At 44.3% G+C, this 23,562-nt stretch overlaps 1 protein-coding gene and 1 pseudogene across 2 annotated transcripts in view; one reads left to right on the top strand and one right to left on the bottom strand.

Moving 5' to 3' along the window:
- nrxn3a (neurexin 3a) overlaps positions 1-23,562 on the bottom strand; it is a gene marked incomplete at its 3' end in the record, with an annotated part of 673,655 nt that overhangs the window by 443,444 nt on the left and 206,649 nt on the right. Inside the window, exon 7 of the mRNA XM_083634400.1 lies at positions 17,950-18,333. Within this exon, the coding sequence (XP_083490526.1) occupies positions 17,950-18,333 (384 nt within the window). The remainder of the gene's footprint in view (positions 1-17,949; positions 18,334-23,562) is intronic.
- On the top strand, positions 20,577-20,948 carry LOC310774243 (gamma-aminobutyric acid receptor-associated protein pseudogene; annotated as a pseudogene). The gene has a single exon. The product of its transcript is annotated as a gamma-aminobutyric acid receptor-associated protein pseudogene (transcript).

Consider the following 23,562-nt stretch of genomic DNA (forward strand, 5'->3'; position numbering starts at 1 on the left):
TTAATGATGACATCACTCACTGATGATATCACCCAGAATTTATGTTGAGATCCTGAGTTGCCTCAAGCACTCAATGATGTCATCAGTGAGTGATGTCATCAGTGATGATGTCACTCAGGCAAATTATATAATACTAGTGCAATACCCGTAGTGCTATGTTTATTATCGCCCCATGCACCACCGTGTGGCTGCTTCCCCCCCACATCCACACTGCACCCCGTACCCGTTACGCAGTGCAGTACCCGTTACGCAGTGCCCCTTCCACTCCCCCTTGACATCACTGATGATGTCACAATGACATCACTGATGCAATTGTGATTTAAATCATGTCTGTATATGTCTGCGCACAATTACCCAACGTTGCATTATGACATCACTCACTGATGACATCACAATGATTGTGCGCAGACATACATACATACATACATTCATACATACATGGAGACACACTTGGAAAATTTCTGCTTTGAAAAAATGGCCACCCGAAAAAATAACCCCTTGGAAAATGTTTGGTCTTTGGTGTTGATGTCTAAGGCCGTGTGTCCATCTAGCTTCTTTTTCTGACCGTTAAACACTGGAAGTACGCTGGGGAGCGCTGATCTCAGTGCACAATATACAAGGAAGCAGTCTGAAAGTACAGTTAGCTCAGTGCGGTAGCTAGCTTGATAGCTGACAGCTAACATTAGCTAACAACACACATACAGTGATTTAGCTCAACACTCACCAGAAATATTAAGTGTCTAGCCAATCTGCTCCCACAATTGAGCCTTTCTGTCTCTGTTGTGATAGTTTTTCCATATGATTAGTTGCCTGAAAAGGAGCACCCAACACCAGCGTCTTTCTGAAAAGTTACAATATTTCAGCTGGAAGCGCTAGGAGCCGGCGCACAAAAACACGCTCTTTCTCTAGACGTCCGTGTGCGCCCGCATACGCTCTCTTCTCATTGGAAACAACTGGAAAAAGATGCTGGAGATGAAAAGAAGCTAGATGGACACACGGCCTAAGGCTGCTTTCTCACTGGGAACGATTGTTCCCCCGCTGGTCAGCTTTCACATTACAGCATTTCTTCCGCACTCTGAAACGGAACAGAGTGCACTTGCATCATCAACTATGCCTAGAGTTTATCCTCGACCGTTTGTTGTCTATGTGGTTCGGAACGGTTGGCTTTCACACTCGCAAGTGTTCCGTGCCCGAGCACGCCAAAGCGCTCCCCAGACCACCTTTTCAAGTGGATCCTGTCACGGTTCCCTGTTGTGCGCCCGGGCGCAGAACAGAACGTTACGCAACGCAGAACAGAACGCAACGTTCACACTCGTCAAATGTTCCGAAACTGTGGTCAATTTGGGGACAAGTGTGCTCGGGAACGGTACCGGGGCGCCAGTGAGAAAGCACCCGAAGTGACGAGGTGTCAGATTGCAGCACAGCATAAAAAAAACATCATTTCAATTCTCATTACAGCTCTGAGCAACTCAGATTAGCTCTGGCATGTCATACTCTGGGAATGGACTGTGTGTGTGTGTGTGTGTGTGTGTGTGTGTGTGTGTGTGTGTGTGTGTGTGTGTGTGTGTGTGTGTGTATGTATACACACGTGTGATGACTGCATGTGAGAGGATTGCGATAGTGTGTCTAAAGCACTGATTCACTTCAAAGTGATTGACCTTGCCATATTTGTAATGAGCCTAATGGTAAGGACATTTTAAATGGGATGTGCTGAAGGAATGTGTTCAATTTGAGTGTAAATATACATGTAGGTCTTTTGCAATCAGTTGGCTTCTGAAAACTTATGCTGCACAAATATTTAGCTTGTTTTGCCTTTTGGAACTCTAAAGGTGATTATGCATAGGGACGTTTTTATGGCAAATTAGGATATATTCCTACTGAAAACAATGCAGTTTGAAATTGAGCCAAGCGGAATAAAGCAAGCTTTATTTTTTTCTGATCCACCCCCCCCTTATTTTCTCCCCAATTATACTTGGCCAATTTCCCCCTGCTGCCCCAGTCGCTGCTCCTCCCTCTGCCGATCTGCTGAGAGCCGTAGACTAGCACCATGCTTCCTCCGACACATGCATGCGCAGTTGCCAGTTGATTCTTTTCACCTGATAGCGGGGAGCTTCACCGGCAGGACATAGCACGTGGGAGGATCAAGCTATTCCCACCAGTTCCCTTCTGCCCCGAACAGGCGCCCCGACCGACCAGAGGAGGCGCTAGTGCAGCGACCAGGACACATACCATAATCCGGCTACCCACGCGCAGACACAGACAATCGTGCCTGTATGGATGCCCGACCAAGCCAGAGGTAACACGGGGGCGCGAACCTGTGACCCTCGTGTTATAGGCAGGGAATCTACCGCTACACTACCCGGATGAAGCTTTATTGGTTTCAACATCAACCAATCTGATCCAAGAAAATTGGTCAGGTGACCTGCCATCCACCTAAAGTATTTTCAAAATAGTCTAACTGCTGCTAAATAAACACAACTAGGAAATTATATCTGTCATTCTTTTTATATGACATTTAATCCAATAAAGCTAGCTGGAACCTAAATTGCTAACTTGCTAGCCTATAATAGCCTACATTACATACATGCAAGGCATATAGGTTAATAATTGAAAACTAGGCTTCTTGGCTAATTCTGGCATGTTTCTTTAATATGCATTGTTCCTGTCAAATAAACAAATAAACTAAACTAATACAATTATGAAATTGCTGTTGATAACCTTGCCAGAAAATGATTCAATTATTAAATTTTCAGTAGAAAAATCGGGGCCAAGATCCCAGTGATGGCCACATCCAACTGACACATTCGTCAGTGACACTTGCCGATTGCCCTCCTTGCGTATTGCATTCATACTCATTGCGGGCAAGTTTTGTCAGAAATGTGCCCTAAGAATTTGCCTGTGTATTGTTGGCTTAAAGGCCCATTCCGTAAGATTTGGGAAGAAATAAATGTGCACAGTGTTTTTTTATTTACCAATGAGTGAATGAGTTGAAGCACTGAAGGACTACTACACTCAGTGTTGTAAATTAACATGACTCATTTTAGATGGCTGATACTACTATGGTATAATGTGGCAACGGATGATTTAGAACAGTTATTAAACATGAGCCGGACTACGTGTGCGTTAAGTAAGGGTTAATGCACTTCGAGGTGTCCATTATCACTTTTTAAGGGACTTCGCGGAAGCAACCGGTCCGAGGCGCCTCCGCGAAGTCCCTTAAAAAGTGATAATGGACACCTCGAAGTGCATTAACCCGCTTATACCATGGTCACTTGCCAACAAAACAAGACCATTCATTTATATTTTCATGTGTTTTGCAATCAAAATTTAGTTTTTATAACCTTGGAGATGATTTAAGAACCGCAGAGAAAATAGTCCCCTCACTCAGACCAACATGGGACATGATGCTCACACGTGTTCAGAGGGCAGTTTTGTTACAGTCGTGGATTCTGCCTCCATTTCATTTCTAATGTGGAGTAGGCCAGTCCGCAGCAGCTGATGCCATGTCAGCACTGCAGGTCTGTAGACATTTTGCATCATGATTAGATTAACAAGCTAAGCAATAATTATTGCAACATTTAACCAATAGGCTGCTATGCTTCACGATTAGATGAATCATGCTTGCAACATTTAATCAGTAGGCAGAGGGCGCAGTTCGCCCCCGCTCAGCTTGCAGAGGCACACGCGTCACTTAATGGCTCAGAGCCGGCTTCTGTCAGGGGAGGGAAATCTCCGGAACGAAAATCAAAAATGTAAATAAGAGTTATTTTTGATAAACTGAGCACACACAGGGGTGATTTAAATAATTACTTTGACCGAATCGTTTTTTTTCCTCAACTTACAAAAGTGTCATATTAACCCTTAACTGGGGTATAGAGCTCAAACTGCTCTCTTGATAACACTGTTGAAACTATGGCGCATTGATATGAATGGTGAACAGACCATTTGGCTGAACGACTTTACAAACTGTACATTATCACTTTTTAATGGACATTCTGCAGCCAATCAGAATCGAGTATTCACCCAGACCATGGTATTAATGGTTTTAACGCACACCTGCTGGCAAAAAAATAAAAGTATTCACTCAGACCATGGTATAAGTGGACTTACAAGCTTCACTGGTGTTCCAACTGACACGAGGGTGAGTAGATGATGACAATATCTTCATTTTTGGGTGTACTATTTCTTTAAAGGTGATTAAAAATGTTGCAAGGCCATCAGCTGAAGGAGAATCAATCCTTTATGCTCTTTAAATGTCTCCAGACCCACAGAAGATATGGCTCCACTAGATTAGGTATGGGCCCTTCCATCCTATAGAACGCCATGGTAATTAGAGCGATTGTGTGCGGAGGTGTGAAATATTCTCCTAACCTGTCATATATCCTCCACATCATTACTGCTGCTGTACCACCTTATTGGCTGGAGCGCAGGGCCGAAGACGAATGGCAGGTAACGCCATGCAGAACAGAAAACATCCATTGGGTAAACAGCACTGGTGCCAAGATATCCCTCACCCGGGGAGTAATGGCCGCTTTGTCACGCTCTCTCTCTCTCACATGCACGGACACACGTGCGTACACGGAAGCGCGCGCGCGCACACACACACACACACACACACACACACACACACACACACACACACACACACATACACACACACACACACACACACACACACACACACACACACACACACAGATAAACACACAGAAAGAAAGAAAGAAAGAAAGAAAGAAAGAAAGAAAGAAAGAAAGAAAGAAAGAAAGAAAGAAAGAAAGAAAGAAAGAAAGAAAGAAAGAAAGAAAGAAAGAAAGAAAGAAAGAGACTGCCTGTGTCATAATTTTGGCAAGACCTTGAAATGTCACAACACAGCCTGGTCGCCAGAATAAAATGTCAGCATTGTACGTTTCTGCAATCCACAGATACAGAATATCACGTTTCTGAACCAAAAGGTATTTCTAGATATGTGTATATCACATATAATATATGTATATATATATATATATATATATTTTTTTTTAGTAGATACATGTATATCAACATGATGTATTTATGTTATGCTAAATAAAGAAAACAGGAAATGTGTACTGTAGATTTAGCGGGAAATGTACACATTATTTCCCATGTCCCACAGTGACAGGTCAGCCATAGACCATATAAATATATGGACGTAGCTACCGTGACCGCACCCATTGGTTTTTGGACTCGTGTTTTGAAGCCACCTTGGTTATTTGGAGCCAGAAGTGATATTTGGACGAGAGTGCAGCCTGCTATTGGTCCGTGATTGATGAGCTGTCCAATCACTGCTCCCCCTCCCCCCTTTTTCTGCTCTCTCCTATTTCCCCCTTTCCCCTGCTCCTTGCCCACATCCTCCCTTTCCCTGCTCTCTCCTCCCCCACATTTCCCATGCCTTCGCAACCTCCTCCCTTTCCCTGCTCTCTCCTCCCCCTGCTCCCTCCCCAACCACTCCCCTTTCCTGCTCTAACCTCCCCCACATTCCCGCTGCTCTCCCTCCCCACCTCCTCCCTTTCCTCCCCCACATCCCCCCTTTTCCCTCCCTCCCTCCCCCTCCCTGCTCTCTCCTCCCCCACATCCCCCCATTCTCCCTCCCTTGCCCCCCCCCTCCTCCCTTTCCTGTTCTCTCCTCTTTCCCCCTTCCCTGCTCTCTCCTCCCCCACATTTCCCATTCCCTCCCCACCTCCTCCCTTTCCCTGCTCTCTCCTCTCCCACTCTCCCTCCCCAACCCCTCCCTTTCCCTGCTCTCTCCTCTCCCACTCTCCCTCTCCAACCCCTCCCTTTTCCTGCTCTCTCCTCCCCCACATTCCCTCTGCTCTCCCTCCCCTGCTCCCTCCCCACCTCCTCCCTTTCCTGCTCTCTCCTCCCCCACATTCCCATGTTCCCTCCCCATCTCCCCCCTTCCCTGTTCGCTCCTCCCCCACATTCCACCCCATTTTCTCCCCTTTCTCTATCATATGATTGCTCAATCTTGTTATTATTACTACTGTAATTGCTACTGTTGTGTCAGCTAGATTTAGCTAGACATATTTTCTGTGATGTCCTCTGAGACATGCTTGTGAATTAGGGCTATACAAATAAGACTTGACTTGATGTATTGAAGAAGACTCTAAACTGGTGATTGAGACAATAAACTCATTAGGAAAGTGTTTACTGGGGCCATAAATCAAGTGAGAAGCCCCCTGCAGGCCATTAGAAAGAATTCGTGTTTAAGTTACTTCCGCATTGGCTTCACAAACGGAGCTACGAGCTCACCCTCTGGTGTCAAGCGTGTTTATTTGCTTTTTTATCCACATAGTTTGTTTTCAGGTGAAGGTCACGTGACCAGTAGTGTGCGAGACATGTGGAGATCATGCTGGAGAGCAACCAGCATGCATGCAGAGATGTGGAGATCATGCTGGAGAGCAACCAGCAGAGACATGTGGAGATCATGCTGGAGAGCAACCAGCAGAGACATGTGGAGATCATGCTGGAGAGCAACCAGCAGAGACATGTGGAGATCATGCTGGAGAGCAACCAGCAGAGACATGTGGAGATCATGCTGGAGAGCAACCAGCAGAGACATGTGGAGATCATGCTGGAGGACAACCAGCAGAGACATGTGGAGATCATGCTGGAGGACAACCAGCAGAGACATGTGGAGATCATGCTGGAGGTCAACCAGCAGAGACATGTGGAGATCATGCTGGAGAGCAACCAGCAGAGACATGTGGAGATCATGCTGGAGAGCAACCAGCAGAGACATGTGGAGATCATGCTGGAGGACAACCAGCAGAGACATGTGGAGATCATGCTGGAGAGCAACCAGCAGAGACATGTGGAGATCAAGCTGGAGAGCAACCAGCAGAGACATGTGGAGATCATGCTGGAGGTCAACCAGCAGAGACATGTGGAGATCATGCTGGAGAGCAACCAGCAGAGACATGTGGAGATCATGCTGGAGAGCAACCAGCAGAGACATGTGGAGATCATGCTGGAGAGCAACCAGCAGAGACATGTGGAGATCATGCTGGAGGACAACCAGCAGAGACATGTGGAGATCATGCTGGAGGACAACCAGCAGAGACATGTGGAGATCATGCTGGAGAGCAACCAGCAGCAGGCTACAATGACGACTAGGTCATTTGTAATGTCTACTGTCTACTGCCTCCACACCACAAATCGGACACATTTCTGGAAAAATGGATTTAGCGGTCTTTGTCTCTCGTGTTATTAATCAAAATGCCTCAGACCGATGGAAAATGTATGCTGGGCGGCAACATCCACACTTACCTCCAAATGGAGAGCAAAATAATTAATGAAGATGATGTTATGAAATCTTGCATATCTGGCTCCTGACCATTATATTTCAATAGACCAATATCTTGCAGAATCAGATTGACCCAGTGTGCGGCACTATAGAGCTTTTCTTTCTAAAACTCCAAATAAGATTGAGGGGAAATGCATCCGGCAGCCCGCTGGTGAGGAGAGAGAAAAGAAAACTGCTGCTGAGAGAGATATTATTTCAAAGCTGTTATTTGATATGCTAAAACGTGGTAGGAGCCATTTGTAGGGAGGGGGCTGTTAAATACCACCAGAGGTCACTTCCTGGGTACAGCTCCTGACTCTGGCATATGCACTGCACGCATGCACTTACGCACATGACCACAAGAGGTCGCATTCGTAAACATTGGCTGTTTTAACCACCTTGAAAATCGACCAATGTTGTCATTTTCCTTGTGAGGACGGCCTGAATATACTTCTGCCAGAGGCTCTGTGTGTGTGTGTGTGTGTGTGTGTGTGTGTGTGTGTGTGTGTGTGTGTGTGTGTGTGTGTGTGTGTGTGTGTGTGTGCCTCTGCCTACCAACACGGGGGTTTGCACGTTCGCATCCTCGTTTTACCGCCGGCTTGGTCGGGCGTCCATACAGGCACAATTGGCTGGTGTCTGCGGGAGGGAAGCGATATTTTTTTTCGGATGATGGCGAAGGCTGGAGGCATATGGAGCCAGAACAGTCTCATATAGATTGAACTCTCGCAGGGTTTTTCACGAATGCACATGCTTTGTTTCACAGTTGTATTTCGGACTCACTAATGCACACAATTTCTTTCGCAAATGCACACGCTCTGCTTCACAAATATAATTTTGAAACACACTTGTAATATAAATTCACAGATCATGCGAATTGCTCAATGTGCATTTACAAACTGCTTCTCATTTGTGAACCTCTTCTACATTTGTGAGAGAAATCTGTGTGGTGAATTTTGAGACTCCCCTAGTCTGGGCACCTTTCACCCCGCTTTTTGTCATAGGGCGTAAACCACGGAACCAGAATGAACACCGGAAGGCAGTGCGCCAAAAAACATCTTTGTTGCCGTTAGCTTGACGTCTCTTGCCTCGATTAATTGTCTGATTCAAAGCTTCTGTATTGGCTTAAAAGATGTGAGATTGTGAATCCGCAATGTTTCTACAAGAACTTCTTCAAAAACTTTGTTCGGTACGTCCATCTTTTGTTTTGTTGTTTGCCGTTCTGATACTTGTGTCAAATTGTCAAGTTAATGTAAAAGTTGACGAGCTAGAAATGCTGCCAGTGCCCTTCCGGTCTAGGGCGGGCTCTAGGCCGGAACCAGGTAGGGTGACAAAATCAATTGTGAACGGAAGCCAGGCTCTTTCTCGCCGAGAAGAGCCTGGTGACGCGAGGTTAAATCTCCCCTGACGTCCAGGTCAACGGACGTCACCATTGGCTGATAACGCTGTCAATCAAATGTATGATTCTGATTGACAGATTCATCAGCCAATCAGGTGGCTCTCAACAGCCATGCGTCCCATTCAAGCATCCTTAAATGGATACGCCAACATTTTGAGAGTTTAGGCCATTTGCCATATTGTCGATATTAAAACTAGAATGTAGATGCCTTCATCTTCTCTCTGTGTGCAGTACAAACAGCAGTAGAGCGCTCACTGCTACTTAGCTTAGCGCTATAATGGCAGTCTATGGAACAGCCTTTACTGATGACTACACACAGCGCATGGCAAATGAGGAAGTAACTCTGGTTATACTCTGTTAGTTTGGTTACTCTTAATTCGTTCTCGGTGTGTGGATTTACTATGAAAATGACCGTTTCACGTAACTTTGGATTATTATTTCATCGTGTGGTGAGGACACAAGTCACAACATACATGTGAGTGTTTCTGGCGCTGTTGGAATGTGTAGTTTTGAGCGACTGAACGGGAGTAGGCAGCTGTTCCATAGACTGCCATTGTAGCGCTAAGCTAAGTAGCATTGGGCACCAGTGTTTGGAATAACGGCGTTTAAAAGAACGGCGTTAGGTAACGCCGTTATTTTTTCAGTAACGGGGTAATCTAACTAATTACTGTTTCCGTCGTTACAACGCCGTTATCGTTACTGAACGCTAAATGCGGTGCGTTACTATGAAATGATTGAGTAAACTACCCGTAGCCTACACTAGTGTTGTCAAGTGAGGAGACCGGGTGGGTTAACGATTATGATTGGCTAAGGCAGAGTCATGTGTTTCATGGTAGCCAATCGGAGCCAGTGTTACACACGAGCCAGGAGTCAGGACACGGGCGACACACACACACACACACACACACACAGACACACCAAACAGATTCGAGGAAGCAGCAGAAATGGCGAGTAGAGAGCTGCGCGGGCCTGAAATTTCGGCCCGAGCCCTCCCCGGCCCGTGACATGCAGACCCGTGCCCGATCCAGCCCGTTGTGAGGCCCGAAGCCAATATTACGATATAATGACACATCTCTCTCCCTCTCTGTTCCGCGTGCTGCGTCGCCGCGCGGCCGTCCTGCGCAGCCTCTCTCTCTCTCTCTCTGTGTTCGGGAGCTGTCCGCTCGCTGTACATGGACGGACACGGCGGCACAAACGGCTTGTTTCTATGTGCACTCCTCCTCTTTGTCTGACTGTGCTCCGCTGTGTAAAATCAAGCGAGTACGGTAATACAACATTATTTAATTGAATTATTGAAACGGCCCGACCCCGGACCTATTAATTAAAAATAAATAAAAAACTAGAACGACCGCAAGGCGGACTTATGCTTCCGCCATTAGTTCATTCTTGAGTCCAAGTGGATGTTGGAGCCAAATTGGAAGAAATAGCATCAAGGCGTTTCTGTGCAGAATTGGATATTTGAGCCAAATGTGAAGAAATTTAGTCAATGTGTTACTGAGATATGGCGTTACCGAGCTTGAAAATGGCATTTGTTAGGTCACTGTGACCTTGACCTTTGACCTTTGATAACCAAAATGGAATCAGTTCATCCTTGAGCCTAAGTGAATGTTTAAGGCGAATCTGATGAAATTCCGTCCAGGCGTTCCTCAGATATGGCGTTAACAAGCTTGAAAATGGCGTTCGAGAGGTCACAGTGACCTTGACCTTTGACCTTTGACCACCAAAATCTAATCAGATCATCCTTGAGCCTAAGTGAATGTTTAAGGCGAATCTGATGAAATTCCGTCCAGGCGTTCCTCAGATATCGCGTTAACAAGCTTGAAAATGGCGTTCGAGAGGTCACAGTGACCTTGACCTTTGACCTTTGACCACCAAAATCTAATCAGATCATCCTTGAGCCTAAGTGAATGTTTAAGGCGAATCTGATGAAATTCCGTCCAGGCGTTCCTCAGATATCGCGTTAACAAGCTTGAAAATGGCGTTCGAGAGGTCACAGTGACCTTGACCTTTGACCTTTGACCACCAAAATCTAATCAGATCATCCTTGAGCCTAAGTGAATGTTTAAGGCGAATCTGATGAAATTCCGTCAAGGCGTTCCTCAGATATCGCGTTAACAAGCTTGAAAATGGCGTTCGAGAGGTCACAGTGACCTTGACCTTTGACCTTTGACCACCAAAATCTAATCAGATCATCCTTGAGCCTAAGTGAATGTTTAAGGCGAATCTGATGAAATTCCGTCAAGGCGTTCCTCAGATATGGCGTTAACAAACATCCGTACGGACGGACATCCGTACGGACGGCCGGCCGTACGTACGGACAACCCGGATCCATAATGCCTTCGGCCTGGCTTCGCCGGCGGAGGCATAACAAGCCTGGCCTCGGCCCGTTTTGGTCGGCCCGAGGGGAACGTGAGGGTACCCTCAGGTTTGCAGCAATCCATGAAAATTTGGCATTTTCAAGGTGGAGATAACGCAAATAGTTACTTTCCCTGGTAACTAGTTACTTTTATTATAGAGTAATTCAGTTACTAACTCAGTTACTTTTTGGAACAAGTAGTGAGTAACTATAACTAATTACTTTTTTAAAGTAACGTTCCCAACACTGTTGGGCACTCTACCTCTGTTTGTACTGCACGCAAATAAAGGCATGTATAGTTTTAATATCGGCAATTGGGGCAAATGGCCTAAACTCTCAAAATGTTGGCGTATCCCTTTAAGAAAGACACTTCTACCACCACGGCCAAACGGCCAGTACGGATGCACCGAACATGTGGCCATTGTGATAATGCCCCTTCTCAAAATCGCCAAACGGCCAGTTTGGCATGCCCTATTTTCAACTGCTCATTATGCCCTTCAAAGAAAGTTGTGGATTTCCTCATTTAAAACAACAAGCAAATAAACAAACTCACTTTTCCCAGTGTCTCCGTCATCATGTGGGACATTACCAGTAGCACAATATTTCTCCCACTCATGTACATATGTGTAACGTTAACGTAAACATAACATTAACAGATAACCCGCGATAGCTAACATTAGCAGCAGATGTGAAAAACATGTAGGCATCACATTTAATTTTGCTCTGTTTGAAAATGTGTGGCTTGGTGAATGTGTTTTAAAGTAGCTTTGTAATGAGTGTGAGCCAGCACTGCGTGCGTGCCAGGGGCGTAGTGGAGGGTACACGCGAGTAAACGCAGCGCGTGTGTGTGTGCGCCTGTGTGTGTGTGTGTGTGTACGCACTGCAGTGTGGCTTTGCCCATTGAGCGGAGGGGTCCTGGCCGAGGCCCATGTCTGTGGGATGGGTGACCTGGCCAGTGCCTGAGTCAACAGCGATAGAGCTAGGAGCCACACAGCCCGCTGGCTGTGACATATAAACACAGCCACTGCAGCCAACAGCTCTACATACACCAAACACACTAAACACACACCACACTTGGGGGGGACCTGATGGAGTGCAGTGCCTAATTTTGTGCAATTCGACCAATCAGAACATGGTTTTGTGCCATTGTAAGTGATTACAATTTACCCTTCAGAATAAAGGTCCAACACACACAGTCCTTCACAATAAAGGTCCAACACACACTTCACACAGTCCTTCATAATAAAAGTCCAACAACACACTTCACACACAGCCCTTCACAAATAAAAGTCCAACACACTTCACACAGTCCATTCAGAATAAAAGTCCAACACACACAGCCCTTCAGAATAATAGTCCAACACACACTTAACAGACAGCCCTTCACAATAAAAGTCCAACAAACTTCACACAGCCCTTCACAATAAAAGTACAACACAATCCCTTATAAACCCACAATACTAACCTATATGTTGTTAACACTGTTTTTAATGGATAGTTTATAGTGGAAAAATAAAGAACATTTCAGGGATAAAATGAAGAGTTTTGGTTTCGTAGTGAAACTCAAAGATGCTATGATTTTCTTGAAACACATATATTAATTTGGTGATCAAGTTAAAACATGATCACCAAAACTGGAGTTTGGAACTCTTCACCCAAGAGTGACCATACCCCCCCCCCCCCCCCCCCCCCCCACACACACACACACACACGCGCACACACACACACACACACACACACACACACACACACACACACACACACACACACACACACACACACACAAACCCAGCCCAGTCATCAGAATAAAATGTTGGCATTGAATGTTTCTAGAATCCATGGAAATGTAAAATATGAACAATTCTGTAGGAAAATATGCAGCATATCACATTTCTAGATACAGTACGTGAATGTTAACGTTATTCGTGCCTAAACCTACCCAAGTTGTTTTACTTGACTAAACATCACCAAAGCGATTTGTTTCAAATTTACGCTGAGATTGTAGACGTGAAATTCAACGTATTTTCGTACAGAAATGTTCATATTTTATATTTCCATGGATTCTAGAAAGGTACAATGCCGACATTTTATTCTGGCAATTGGGTTGCTATAAGACCGTGACAAATGGTGACGCTTTCAAAGTGCCTGCGTTGCACCTGTATACGTTTACAGCACCTTCGCACTGCAAGGAAGGCACACCGGACGACTCAACTCACTTTATCAAAGTCCATCACGCAGAAGGAGAGCTCATATTTAAACCTTTTCCACTTAGCTTCTGAGCATTAGTGCACTGACGCCCTTGTGAAATGACAGCTACATCTCTTTTCCGTCTAGCTAAGGCCAGCCGATATTGTAACGGATATCGTAATAGAAGACGCGCAATAATTCCATCGCTTTTGCCATTACTGGCAAGATGTTTTGCCTTGACAGCAATTATTCTAACACCAGGGTCTCTTAAAATATGGGTTGAGAGACTGATCCCCCCACGAGACATGTAATAATGCTTCAATAAGCCTGAAGACCCAAGGTGAGAAATGGCATGTATCTTAGGGCAGTGGTCTTCAACAGGGTCCGTGACCTGCAGGAGGTCTGCCGAGGTACTGCAGGGGGTCCACCAATGTTTGTCAAAGTAGTTGGTGAACATTTTAAAAATGTATTTTAGACAAGAAATAATAATATTGAGTAAACTTCAAGCATTAACCCAATCAGTAACTTTGTCACCTTAATATAACAGCTTTTTAGTCATTGAAGATGGTACAGTGACTTGTAACAGGGAGAATGTCGCCTCTATTGGTCACACACCGCCCTCCAAAGGCCTCTCCTGGGACTAAGCACTTTTGTGCCGGCGTCCCGGGCGCTATACAGCGGAAGTCTTGAGTTCAGGAAAACAAGGAAGTAACTCGGTGCGGATTTGCTACGAAAATGACGTTTCACCTAACTATGGATTATTATTTCATCACATGGTGAGTACCCAATGTCACAATATGTACATAGAACTTTCTGGTGCTGTGTTTTGTTGACTTCAAACGGCGATATCGATATCGATACTATTGCACCCAGAGGGCGCTGTTTCCCCAATAGCAAAACTTGGAAAAGTTGCTGAATGGGGCTTTTATAGGCAATAATAAGCTACTTTTGGCAAAAAATATTTACAAAGCAAATCTGATGAAGCAATATGCGAAACACGTTGTTCGCTCCTTCATGCTTAAAATGCAACATCATTTTATTTTTATTTTATTTTTATTCAATCATAGCGGGTCCCTGCTCTGTTGCTCTATCAACAAGGGGTCCTTGGGCTGGAGAAGCCCAGTACTAGTAGTTCAACTTTGTTTGAATGGAGAAGTTTCAATACTACTTCTGGGTTATTTCCTGTCGTCAGCCCTAGACAATACACAAGGGCGTAACTTTGGTTTGAGGAGGAGTAAAATAACCCTGCATTTTCTTTATTTTTTATGTTTTTGTTTTTGCATGAGATTAGCATAAAGTGGGGCTGTCTCTAAAGAGGAGACATGTGGGTACCCATAGAACCCATTCTTATTCAGATATCTTGAGGTGAGAGGTCAAGGGCCCCCTTTGAAAATGGCCATGTCCGTTTTCCTCTGGCCAAAATGTAGCCTAAATTTTGAGCATTATTTATATATATGCTAATATATATATATATATATTTCTCTAGAGTTTTCTGAAATGTTGGTGCTTAGAATTACACCTCATTACATTTATTATATATACATTTTTTTTTTTTCTTTACAGCAATTTGACTACTCTTGACCAAGAGGTGCCAGCAGTTCTGCAGAGTGGGGAAAATGGTGTTCAATTCTATAAATCAGAACATAAACAAAGCAATGGGATGACAGGTGCTCCATGCACTCCATTTCCAAACTGGGCCTTAGGGGCCTCTTCAATCTTGCCATGTCAAGCCATAAAATAATCACCAACCAAGTCTCAAACCATTTTTTTTCTTTCTCCTTTCTGATACTGCAGATGAACAAGCGATACAATCTACAACCCCCCCCCCCGCCCCCTCATATACGTTTAACACAGCTTTTGCCCAAGGCAGCATGAAGTTTGAAGGCAAAATGGGTCGACAAAGTTCATCAATCTTTCAGCAAAGTCAACAATACAGCGTTGACTTGACCACAACACTCTCAAGAGCTTTACCTGGCGTTGAAAAATGCAGCGTGGTCAGAGCTCACCTTCATAAAGTGCTTCATAAAAGGTCTAGAAGTTCTCAGAGCTGTCAACATGGTGGCCATTGAAACCTGACCTGGGAAACAGACTATTTCGTTCATTTTGTTGTTTGAAGCACACATCATTTGTGGAAGAGGTGCCTTGCAGGTGTAAGATGCTTGCAATGCTGTGTGCACTGTTAAGAGACTTGAAAAGAAACATGCGCAAAGGCACTCAAGGGATTACAAATGGAGCAGTGTTTTACTCTTTTGTGTCTCTCACTGGCCTTAAACATGACTCATGATTATGGCCTCAAACATGAGTCATGATTAATCATGAGTCATGATTAAGGCCAGTGATGAGGCCAGTCATGATGAGGTCACTCACTGTCATCAGCTATTTATGCTATTCTCAAAAGCGCCCTCTGCCCCAGCAGCTCACACTTCATGACTGTTCAGATGAGAGTAGTAGCCATGATGAGAGGAGTGAGTGTGGAGTATCAACAGATTCAGTTGAAAAGTATAGCGGCTCATTGTACATTTGCAAATTCAGCTTAAATACCGGTAACGCTTTATATTAAGGTTATATTAATAGGCGTTAATTAATAGGTAATAAGGCCCTTATAAGGTGCTTATTATCACTATTATGTTAATAAGACTATATAAGTGTTAATAGTAGCATCATAAACGTGTTTATTTGTAGCTTATAAGACATTTATAAGCACCTGTACTAGCCTGTTTTGTTGCTTTATTAATATATAAGCTTAATAAATAGTTTGTTATTACCTTATTAGCAGTTAGCTATGCACTTATTAACAGTTAACTATGTTTTTGTGAGAACAGTGCCTTATTAAGGTTAATAAATCCTTTATTATACACTTATTATGCGTTTTGTAGGTATCGGGTCTAAAGCAAGAACAGTTCCTTATTAACACATTCACTGCCAGCCGTTTTTTTTTTTACTATTGGTAGGTTCTGCCAGAGGGTTTTTTTGAGGATTCTGGCTCATCTTTCAAGACCCAAGGATTCTTTTCTGCTAAGATTTTGTGAACACACAATATCTCAAAAGAACTAATAGAATGTGTGCTTTCTCTGTCTAAAAGAGTTAGTTTGTAGAGTTAGTAGTTATGTAAGCATTAGCAGTTGAATACAGCATGGTTTCAGCCTCAGAAAAATTATTCTGAGATAAACGGCTTTTTGTGAAATTCGATAGAACAGTCACTTTAACCATTCATTTTTGGCATCAGTAAGACGTCAGACATCTAAACAATAGTTTTGAACAGTAATTTCCTCCATAACAGCAGGAAACCCCCCTCTGCTTCCAACTCCTCCCTCCGTGTGTGTCTTCTTGGCTGCAGCGGCCGTGTCACAAGCTCGTTTCTGCTGCTGTAACCTCGCGTCACCAGTCTCATTGCTTTGCTGCTGCTGTGCCTGTCTGCGCGGCCGCTCTTTGAGGAAGTCTGGATGGACTCGCTCGCTTCTTGGAGTTTTGGTTGAGAGCTTTGATGAAGCTTTTGCGATTCTGGTCATATTTATGCTGCGTGTTTCAAAGTGTGTTCCACCCGTAATCTATTATGCAAATTTGCAATCCCGCACCGCCAGCAATCAGCGCGAAAACGAAAGCGTTTTCGCCAATCCATTTTCATGAGAATGGCTTCGTCACACTGCTTTTTGCTTGCCTTCCTCTAGTCAGGAAAGCACTGTCGCCACTTAGTGGGTCGGTGGAATGGGTTGTACACGTTGTACACGTCCAATACTTATATAAGAGATGTAAAAGGGTTAGATGCACATCCCACCGTCCAAAAAACAAAATCGATTTTTTTGACGTAAAAACACGTCATTGGCAGTGAACGGTTGGATTTTGTTTGACGTAAAAACACGTCATTGGCAGTGAACGTGTTAAGGTTAATAAATCAATTTAGTATGCAGTGCACTTATTAACAGTTAACTATGGTTTTCATAGCTCACCTAGTGGGAAGGAGCACTATGTAGTCAAGCTTGATAAAATGTGAATAAAAATGACAATGTTTTAGGGGAAGGACAAAAACACACTTTAAGACGGCTTTTTACTTCCCAAGTACTTCAAAAGTGTAAGAAAAACCTGAGGTAGGTTTCTTTTTATAAAATAAAATAAAAACAAAACAGTGTCTTTCAAAATGTAGCCTTTACAATCATCTCCACCCGATCAGAAATGTGGGCTTTTCTTTTTGCATGGCAGAGATGATGGATTATATGATTATATCGCCTCTTCTAGTGCTTTCTAGCACACATCAGCTGACCACAAACAGGCAACATTAATTAATGCTTATTAATAGAACCTTAATATAAAGCATTACCTAAATACCTTGTTAAATACTTTGTTAACTACCCTGTACTGCCATAAAGTGGATATTGATGTACAGAAAGGTATGCCAATATACAGTATTCCAATAAACGCCTTTATCATTCAATTCAACTGAATTCATTCAGGAATTAGTGACTAGTGATTAGGCCTCTCTCTATATTATAGAGAGAGGCCTTCTTCACATTGTCAACGCTGAAGACACGTCCGTTGCTGCTGTCTGTCCCAGATGACTTCTTACACTTTTGAAAGGACATTTTAGTGTACTGGCCTGTTCTCTTCTTTAATCAGTCTTTGTTGGTCCCTAAGTTTTCTCATTGGATTGAGTGGGCTCGCTATTTTTGAATCTGGACAACCCTCATACTGTACACACAGACACACACTTACCTCTCTCGCAGGTGCGTGACCAGTATCCCGTGCCGGTACAGTCACAGATGAAGCGGTTCCAGCCTTCTTTGCAGATGCCGCGGTTCTTGCACGGGTAGCTCTCGCACTGCTTTCCCGTCTGCCTGTTGCACGAGGGCTTGATGCCTGCGCCGTTCTGCGCCTCAGCGATCTGACGGATGTCCTTGCTCCTGCCGTCGATGAAGAGGTCGCGGACGCAGCCCACGTAGCCGTAGCTGAGCATGGCCGTCCACAGCTCCGTGGGCAGGATGAGGTTTGTGCGGTCAGCCGGGAGCCCCCCCAGGTACATGTCACCCTCCAGGTCCAGGATCTCGCTCTCGCCACTGGCTGTGAACGGAGTCCGCCTGCTGTTCACTGAGATAGTGCCTGTGGTGGAGGGATGACAGAACAGACTGTGTTGATGCCAGTGTTCATCTCGTTGATGAAAACTGTGACGAAAAATGTTCGTCGACTACCTCTTTTCCAGAGTTGGGGTCCGTCAAAAAAGTAATGTATTACACATTACAATGTATTACGCATTACTTTCAAAAAAAGTAATGCCTTACTTTACTTGATTACTCCCTGGAGAAAGTAATTCGTTACACTACTCGTTACATTACTTTTGCGTTACTCCTAACATTAAACCTTATTATATGCCCATATATTAGCACAAATCTCTATCTAATAAGGTAGGTTGCAAAACCTTTCCTGTCTGATGGTGGCTGTCCGTTCCCTGCCATCTGTATTTTGCTCAATATGTTTCTGGAAAATGGTGATTTCATTCTACTGTTGAAACTGGCAACATTTCCTCTACCATGTAGGAGGAGGCAACAAGCCTGTCCATCTCTGATTTTGATGTTACCTGGTGAAAAGAAAGCTTTTGCTGCTTGCTTGGGGTCGAGGCAGGCGACTCAGCTTGGCTCTGCAACCAGCTTTGTGTTAGCATGTTTCCACTGCAGATGCTTTGAGAGGTTTGATTTGCAGTGTCACATTCTTATCCTTCCGCGCTACAAAAGACGCAGATGGCTGGCAGATTATTACGGAGCATACCGCACTGCGCCCACTTCACTAGAACACGTTGTATTTGCAAGGGGTATTTACAGACCCCATCACTGTATGTGGGTTTCTCTTATGGTTTACGTTTACATTTCATGTCATTTTATCCAATATTCCAGAATTGCATGTTGTGTTAAAATACATATTATTATTTCTATCTAACACTTTTTAGCCTGATTTAATTGTAAAACAGAGTGTAAAAAGTTATGCAAAGCCTTCTGGGAAATTTAACCTGTGGAAGAGGAAAGTGGACAGAGTTCCCAGCATACCCTGGGGTACTGTGTTTTTGTGTCAATTGTTTGTCAATTGTCTGTCAATGTGTTTGAGGTTAAAATGATTTCTTGTTCTATATGCATGATGTTAGTTATCTGATAAGTTATGTGTTGACTAATAGTGCTGTTCTGCATGCTAATACAAAGTTGAAATGTTGGCACCATGATTGATTCTGCTGTGCAGTTAAGTGACCCGTCTGATGGGACACAGGATCTGCTATTAAGAGATCTTTTCTCTCTATACTTATCTTGCTAGTACGCAAGTAATGAGTTAAGCGTTTGATTAGTAACTGTAATGTGATTACTGAACTTAGGTACAGTAGTGCCTTACACTACTCGTTACCGACAAAAGTAATCTGATTACAGTAACGCGTTACCCCAACACTGCTATTTTCACTGATGAAATCTAGTAAAAACAAAGTTCTGATGACAAAAACTATGAGGAAATCTATTGATTGATTTAGTTTGTAAAGTTGTATGTAAAGTTAAGAATGTCTATCAGCGGTGACAAAGTGGTATCAGTGCGGTGCTAGAAGTCTTCCCGGGTCTTCCCGGACCCTAGGACCTGAGAGCCGACCCCGGGACCTGTACGGGTTCGGGTCCATGTTTTATTATGGTCAATTGGATCACATCAGTAACATCTCAAGAATGCAAGAATACAAGTACACAGGGAACAGAGAAAAGCAATAGGAACTTGCAACAAATAGCAAGTGCTGAAAAAAAAAAGTGCTGGAAAGCACTTGTTTTTTGTTGCAAGTTCCTATTGCTTTTTCTCTGTTCCCTATGTACTTGTATACACTTGTATATAACCCCTGGGTTGAGTAACCTGTATCAATTATGTTTGGATATGCTTCACCCTGAGAGGTGCTGATTGCACCACCCACACCAGCCACCCATAGAGCCTATTAGCCTATGATTGGCAGTTTATATATATGGGTGGTGTCAGTCACCAAACACTTCTGACCTGAAGAAGATCCAATAGGATCTAAACGTTGTCCATTCTTGTGTCTCAATAAACTATACAGCATGGAGTAAGTGTGCAGGCTCTACCTTTTTTCATTTATCTGAGCTCTTTTGCTATAGCCTTGCACCTGTATACGTGATGTGCGTATAATCTTTCCCTTTCAAGGATTTACTGTATGACATCACTGATGATGTCACAATGTCTATGACATCATCAATTGAGAGACAGTCCGAATTAACGAAGGATTCATGACATCACTGATGACGTCACAATGTCTATGACATCAATCAATGCTCAATGCCCATGTCCAAATCTGAATCTGAGTCATTTCTTTAACAATGAAGTTCCAGTACAAAGAGTATCATCCTTTTGAGAAAAGGCGGTCTGGAGGAGAGAAAGTAAGGAAGAAGTATCCGGATAAGGTACCAGTAATTGTGGAGAAATCCCCCAAAGCCAGAATAGGAGATCTGGACAAGAATAAATACCTTGTCCCCTCCAACCTGACAGTGGGCGAGTTTTACTTCCTCATCCGGAAAAGAATCCACTTGCGAGCTGAGGATGCTCTGTTCTTCTTTGTAAATGACGTCATTCCACCAACCTCAGCTACCATGGGAGTGTTATACCAGGAGCATCATGAAGATGACTTTTTCCTCTACATTGCCTACAGTGATGAGACCGTGTATGGGGACAGCCAAAGGGAGGAAATCTGATGCAACTACAATCACTACTAGCATGTTTCACAAGCTGGACAAAAATAAAGCAGCAGGCCAAGACCATCCAACTCCAGCCTTACTAAGCAAGCCACTGCTCAGACCAACTGGCCCCAGTCTCTGCAGACATCTATAACTCCTCACTGAGCCAACAGAAGGTCCTCCAGTCTCTGTAGACATCTATAACTCCTCACTGAGCCAACAGAAGGTCCTCCAGTCTGCATACATCTATAACTCCTCACTGAGCCAACAGAAGGTCCTCCAGTCTGCATACATCTATAACTCTTCACTGAGCCAACAGAAGGTCCTCCAGTCTCTGTAGACATCTATAACTCCTCACTGAGCCAACAGAAGGTCCTCCAGTCTGCATACATCTATAACTCCTCACTGAGCCAACAGAAGGTCCTCCAGTCTGCATACATCTATAACTCCTCACTGAGCCAACAGAAGGTCCTCCAGTCTGCAGACATCTATAACTCCTCACTGAGCCATCAGAAGGTCCTCCAGTCTCTGTAGACATCTATAACTCCTCACTCAGCCATCAGAAGGTCCTCCAGTCTCTGTAGACATCTATAACTCCTCACTGAGCCAACAGAAGGTCCTCCAGTCTGCAGACATCTATAACTCCTCACTGAGCCAACAGAAGGTCCTCCAGTCTGCAGACATCTATAACTCCTCACTGAGCCAACAGAAGGTCCTCCAGTCTGCAGACATCTATAACTCCTCACTGAGCCAACATAAGGTCCTCCAGTCTCTGTAGACATCTATAACTCCTCACTCAGCCAACAGAAGGTCCTCCAGTCTCTGTAGACATCTATAACTCCTCACTGAGCCAACAGAAGGTCCTCCAGTCTGCAGACATCTATAACTCTTCACTCAGCCATCAGAAGGTCCTCCAGTCTCTGTAGACATCTATAACTCCTCACTGAGCCAACATAAGGTCCTCCAGTCTCTGCAGACATCTATAACTCTTCACTCAGCCATCAGAAGGTCCTCCAGTCTCTGCAGACATCTATAACTCCTCACTGAGCCAACAGAAGGTCCTCCAGTCTCTGCAGACATCTATAACTCTTCACTCAGCCATCAGAAGGTCCTCCAGTCTCTGTAGACATCTATAACTCCTCACTGAGCCATCAGAAGGTCCTCCAGTCTCTGCATACATCTATAACTCCTCACTGAGCCAACAGAAGGTCATCCAGTCTGCAGACATCTATAACTCTTCACTCAGCCATCAGAAGGTCCTCCAGTCTCTGTAGACATCTATAACTCCTCACTGAGCCATCAGAAGGTCCTCCAGTCTCTGCAGACATCTATAACTCCTCACTGAGCCAACAGAAGGTCCTCCAGTCTCTGCAGACATCTATAACTCCTCACTGAGCCAACAGAAGGTCCTGCAGTCTCTGTAGACATCTATAACTCCTCACTCAGCCAACAGAAGGTCGACCCTCATCCCCAAAACAGCAAAAACATCTATAACCTCATGACTACAGCCCTGTGGCCCTGACATCAGTGGCATTGAAATCACTTGAGCGTATACTCCTGCAAGATCTCCTCTGATCGACCCGCTACAATTTGCTTATCGCCCAATCCAGTCCACAGATTATGCAGTCAACCACACTGCACTTCACACTCCAACGTGGAATCCAAACACACATACGCACAAATTCTGTTCATAGATTTCAGTAGTGCTTTTCACACCATTGCTCATTTCAAGCTGTTCAGGAAACTCCAAGACATGAATATTAACACCTCCTTATGCCTCTGGATCTTGGACTTCTTGAAGGACCGGAGTCTGGTTAGAGAGAAACAACATCACCTCCACCCCCTCACCACCAGCACAGGGGTGCCACAGGGATCTGTTCTGTCTCCATGGCTCTCCTCCCTCTTCAGCAATCATTTCAAATCTACCTCAAACTCAGGATCTTGAAGTATGCAGATGACACCACACTCATAGGTCTAATCAGAAAGCACAATGAGGATGCCTACAGGAAGGAGGTTGAGAGCTCAATCAACTGGTGCAGGAACAACAACCCTAACCTTAAACCTAAGCCCTGAATGAAAATAAGACTATTGAAATGATCGTTGACTTCGAAACTATACAGTCGTTTAAATCACCAGCCAACTGATGATAACTGACTCCTTTAAATTCCTTGGAAGACACATCAGCAATAACCTGAAATGGGTCCTCAATGCCAACCCTCAAATGAACAAGCGTGAACTCACAATAGCTGTGACCAAATGTGGATTTACCAAATGCAGGATGGCAGGGCAGCCCAGCCCACCCTACTCTGCCTCTGCCGTCCTGCATTTCAAAATGTGCCCCCCAACCGCACCCTTTCAGACAATGACCTCCATGACCTCCATGACCTCCATGCCACATTTTAGCCTCCTAGGCGAACCTGGGGGGAGTGAACTCCGACCGAGCGACCGGCTAAAAAAGCTCAACAGAGACTACTTCCTCAGACAACTAAAAAACAGAGTCAACAGGAGTCTACTGGTCCCATCCAATTCTACACAGCCATAATCCAAAGCATTCTGTCATCGTCAATTACTGTCTGGTATGGAAATACACCTAAGCACTGTAGTATCTCCAAGGTGTTTGCGAATGGAAGAG

This window comes from Poromitra crassiceps (genome assembly GCF_964638095.1).
Source record: "Poromitra crassiceps genome assembly, chromosome: 3".
NCBI lineage: Eukaryota > Metazoa > Chordata > Actinopteri > Beryciformes > Melamphaidae > Poromitra > Poromitra crassiceps.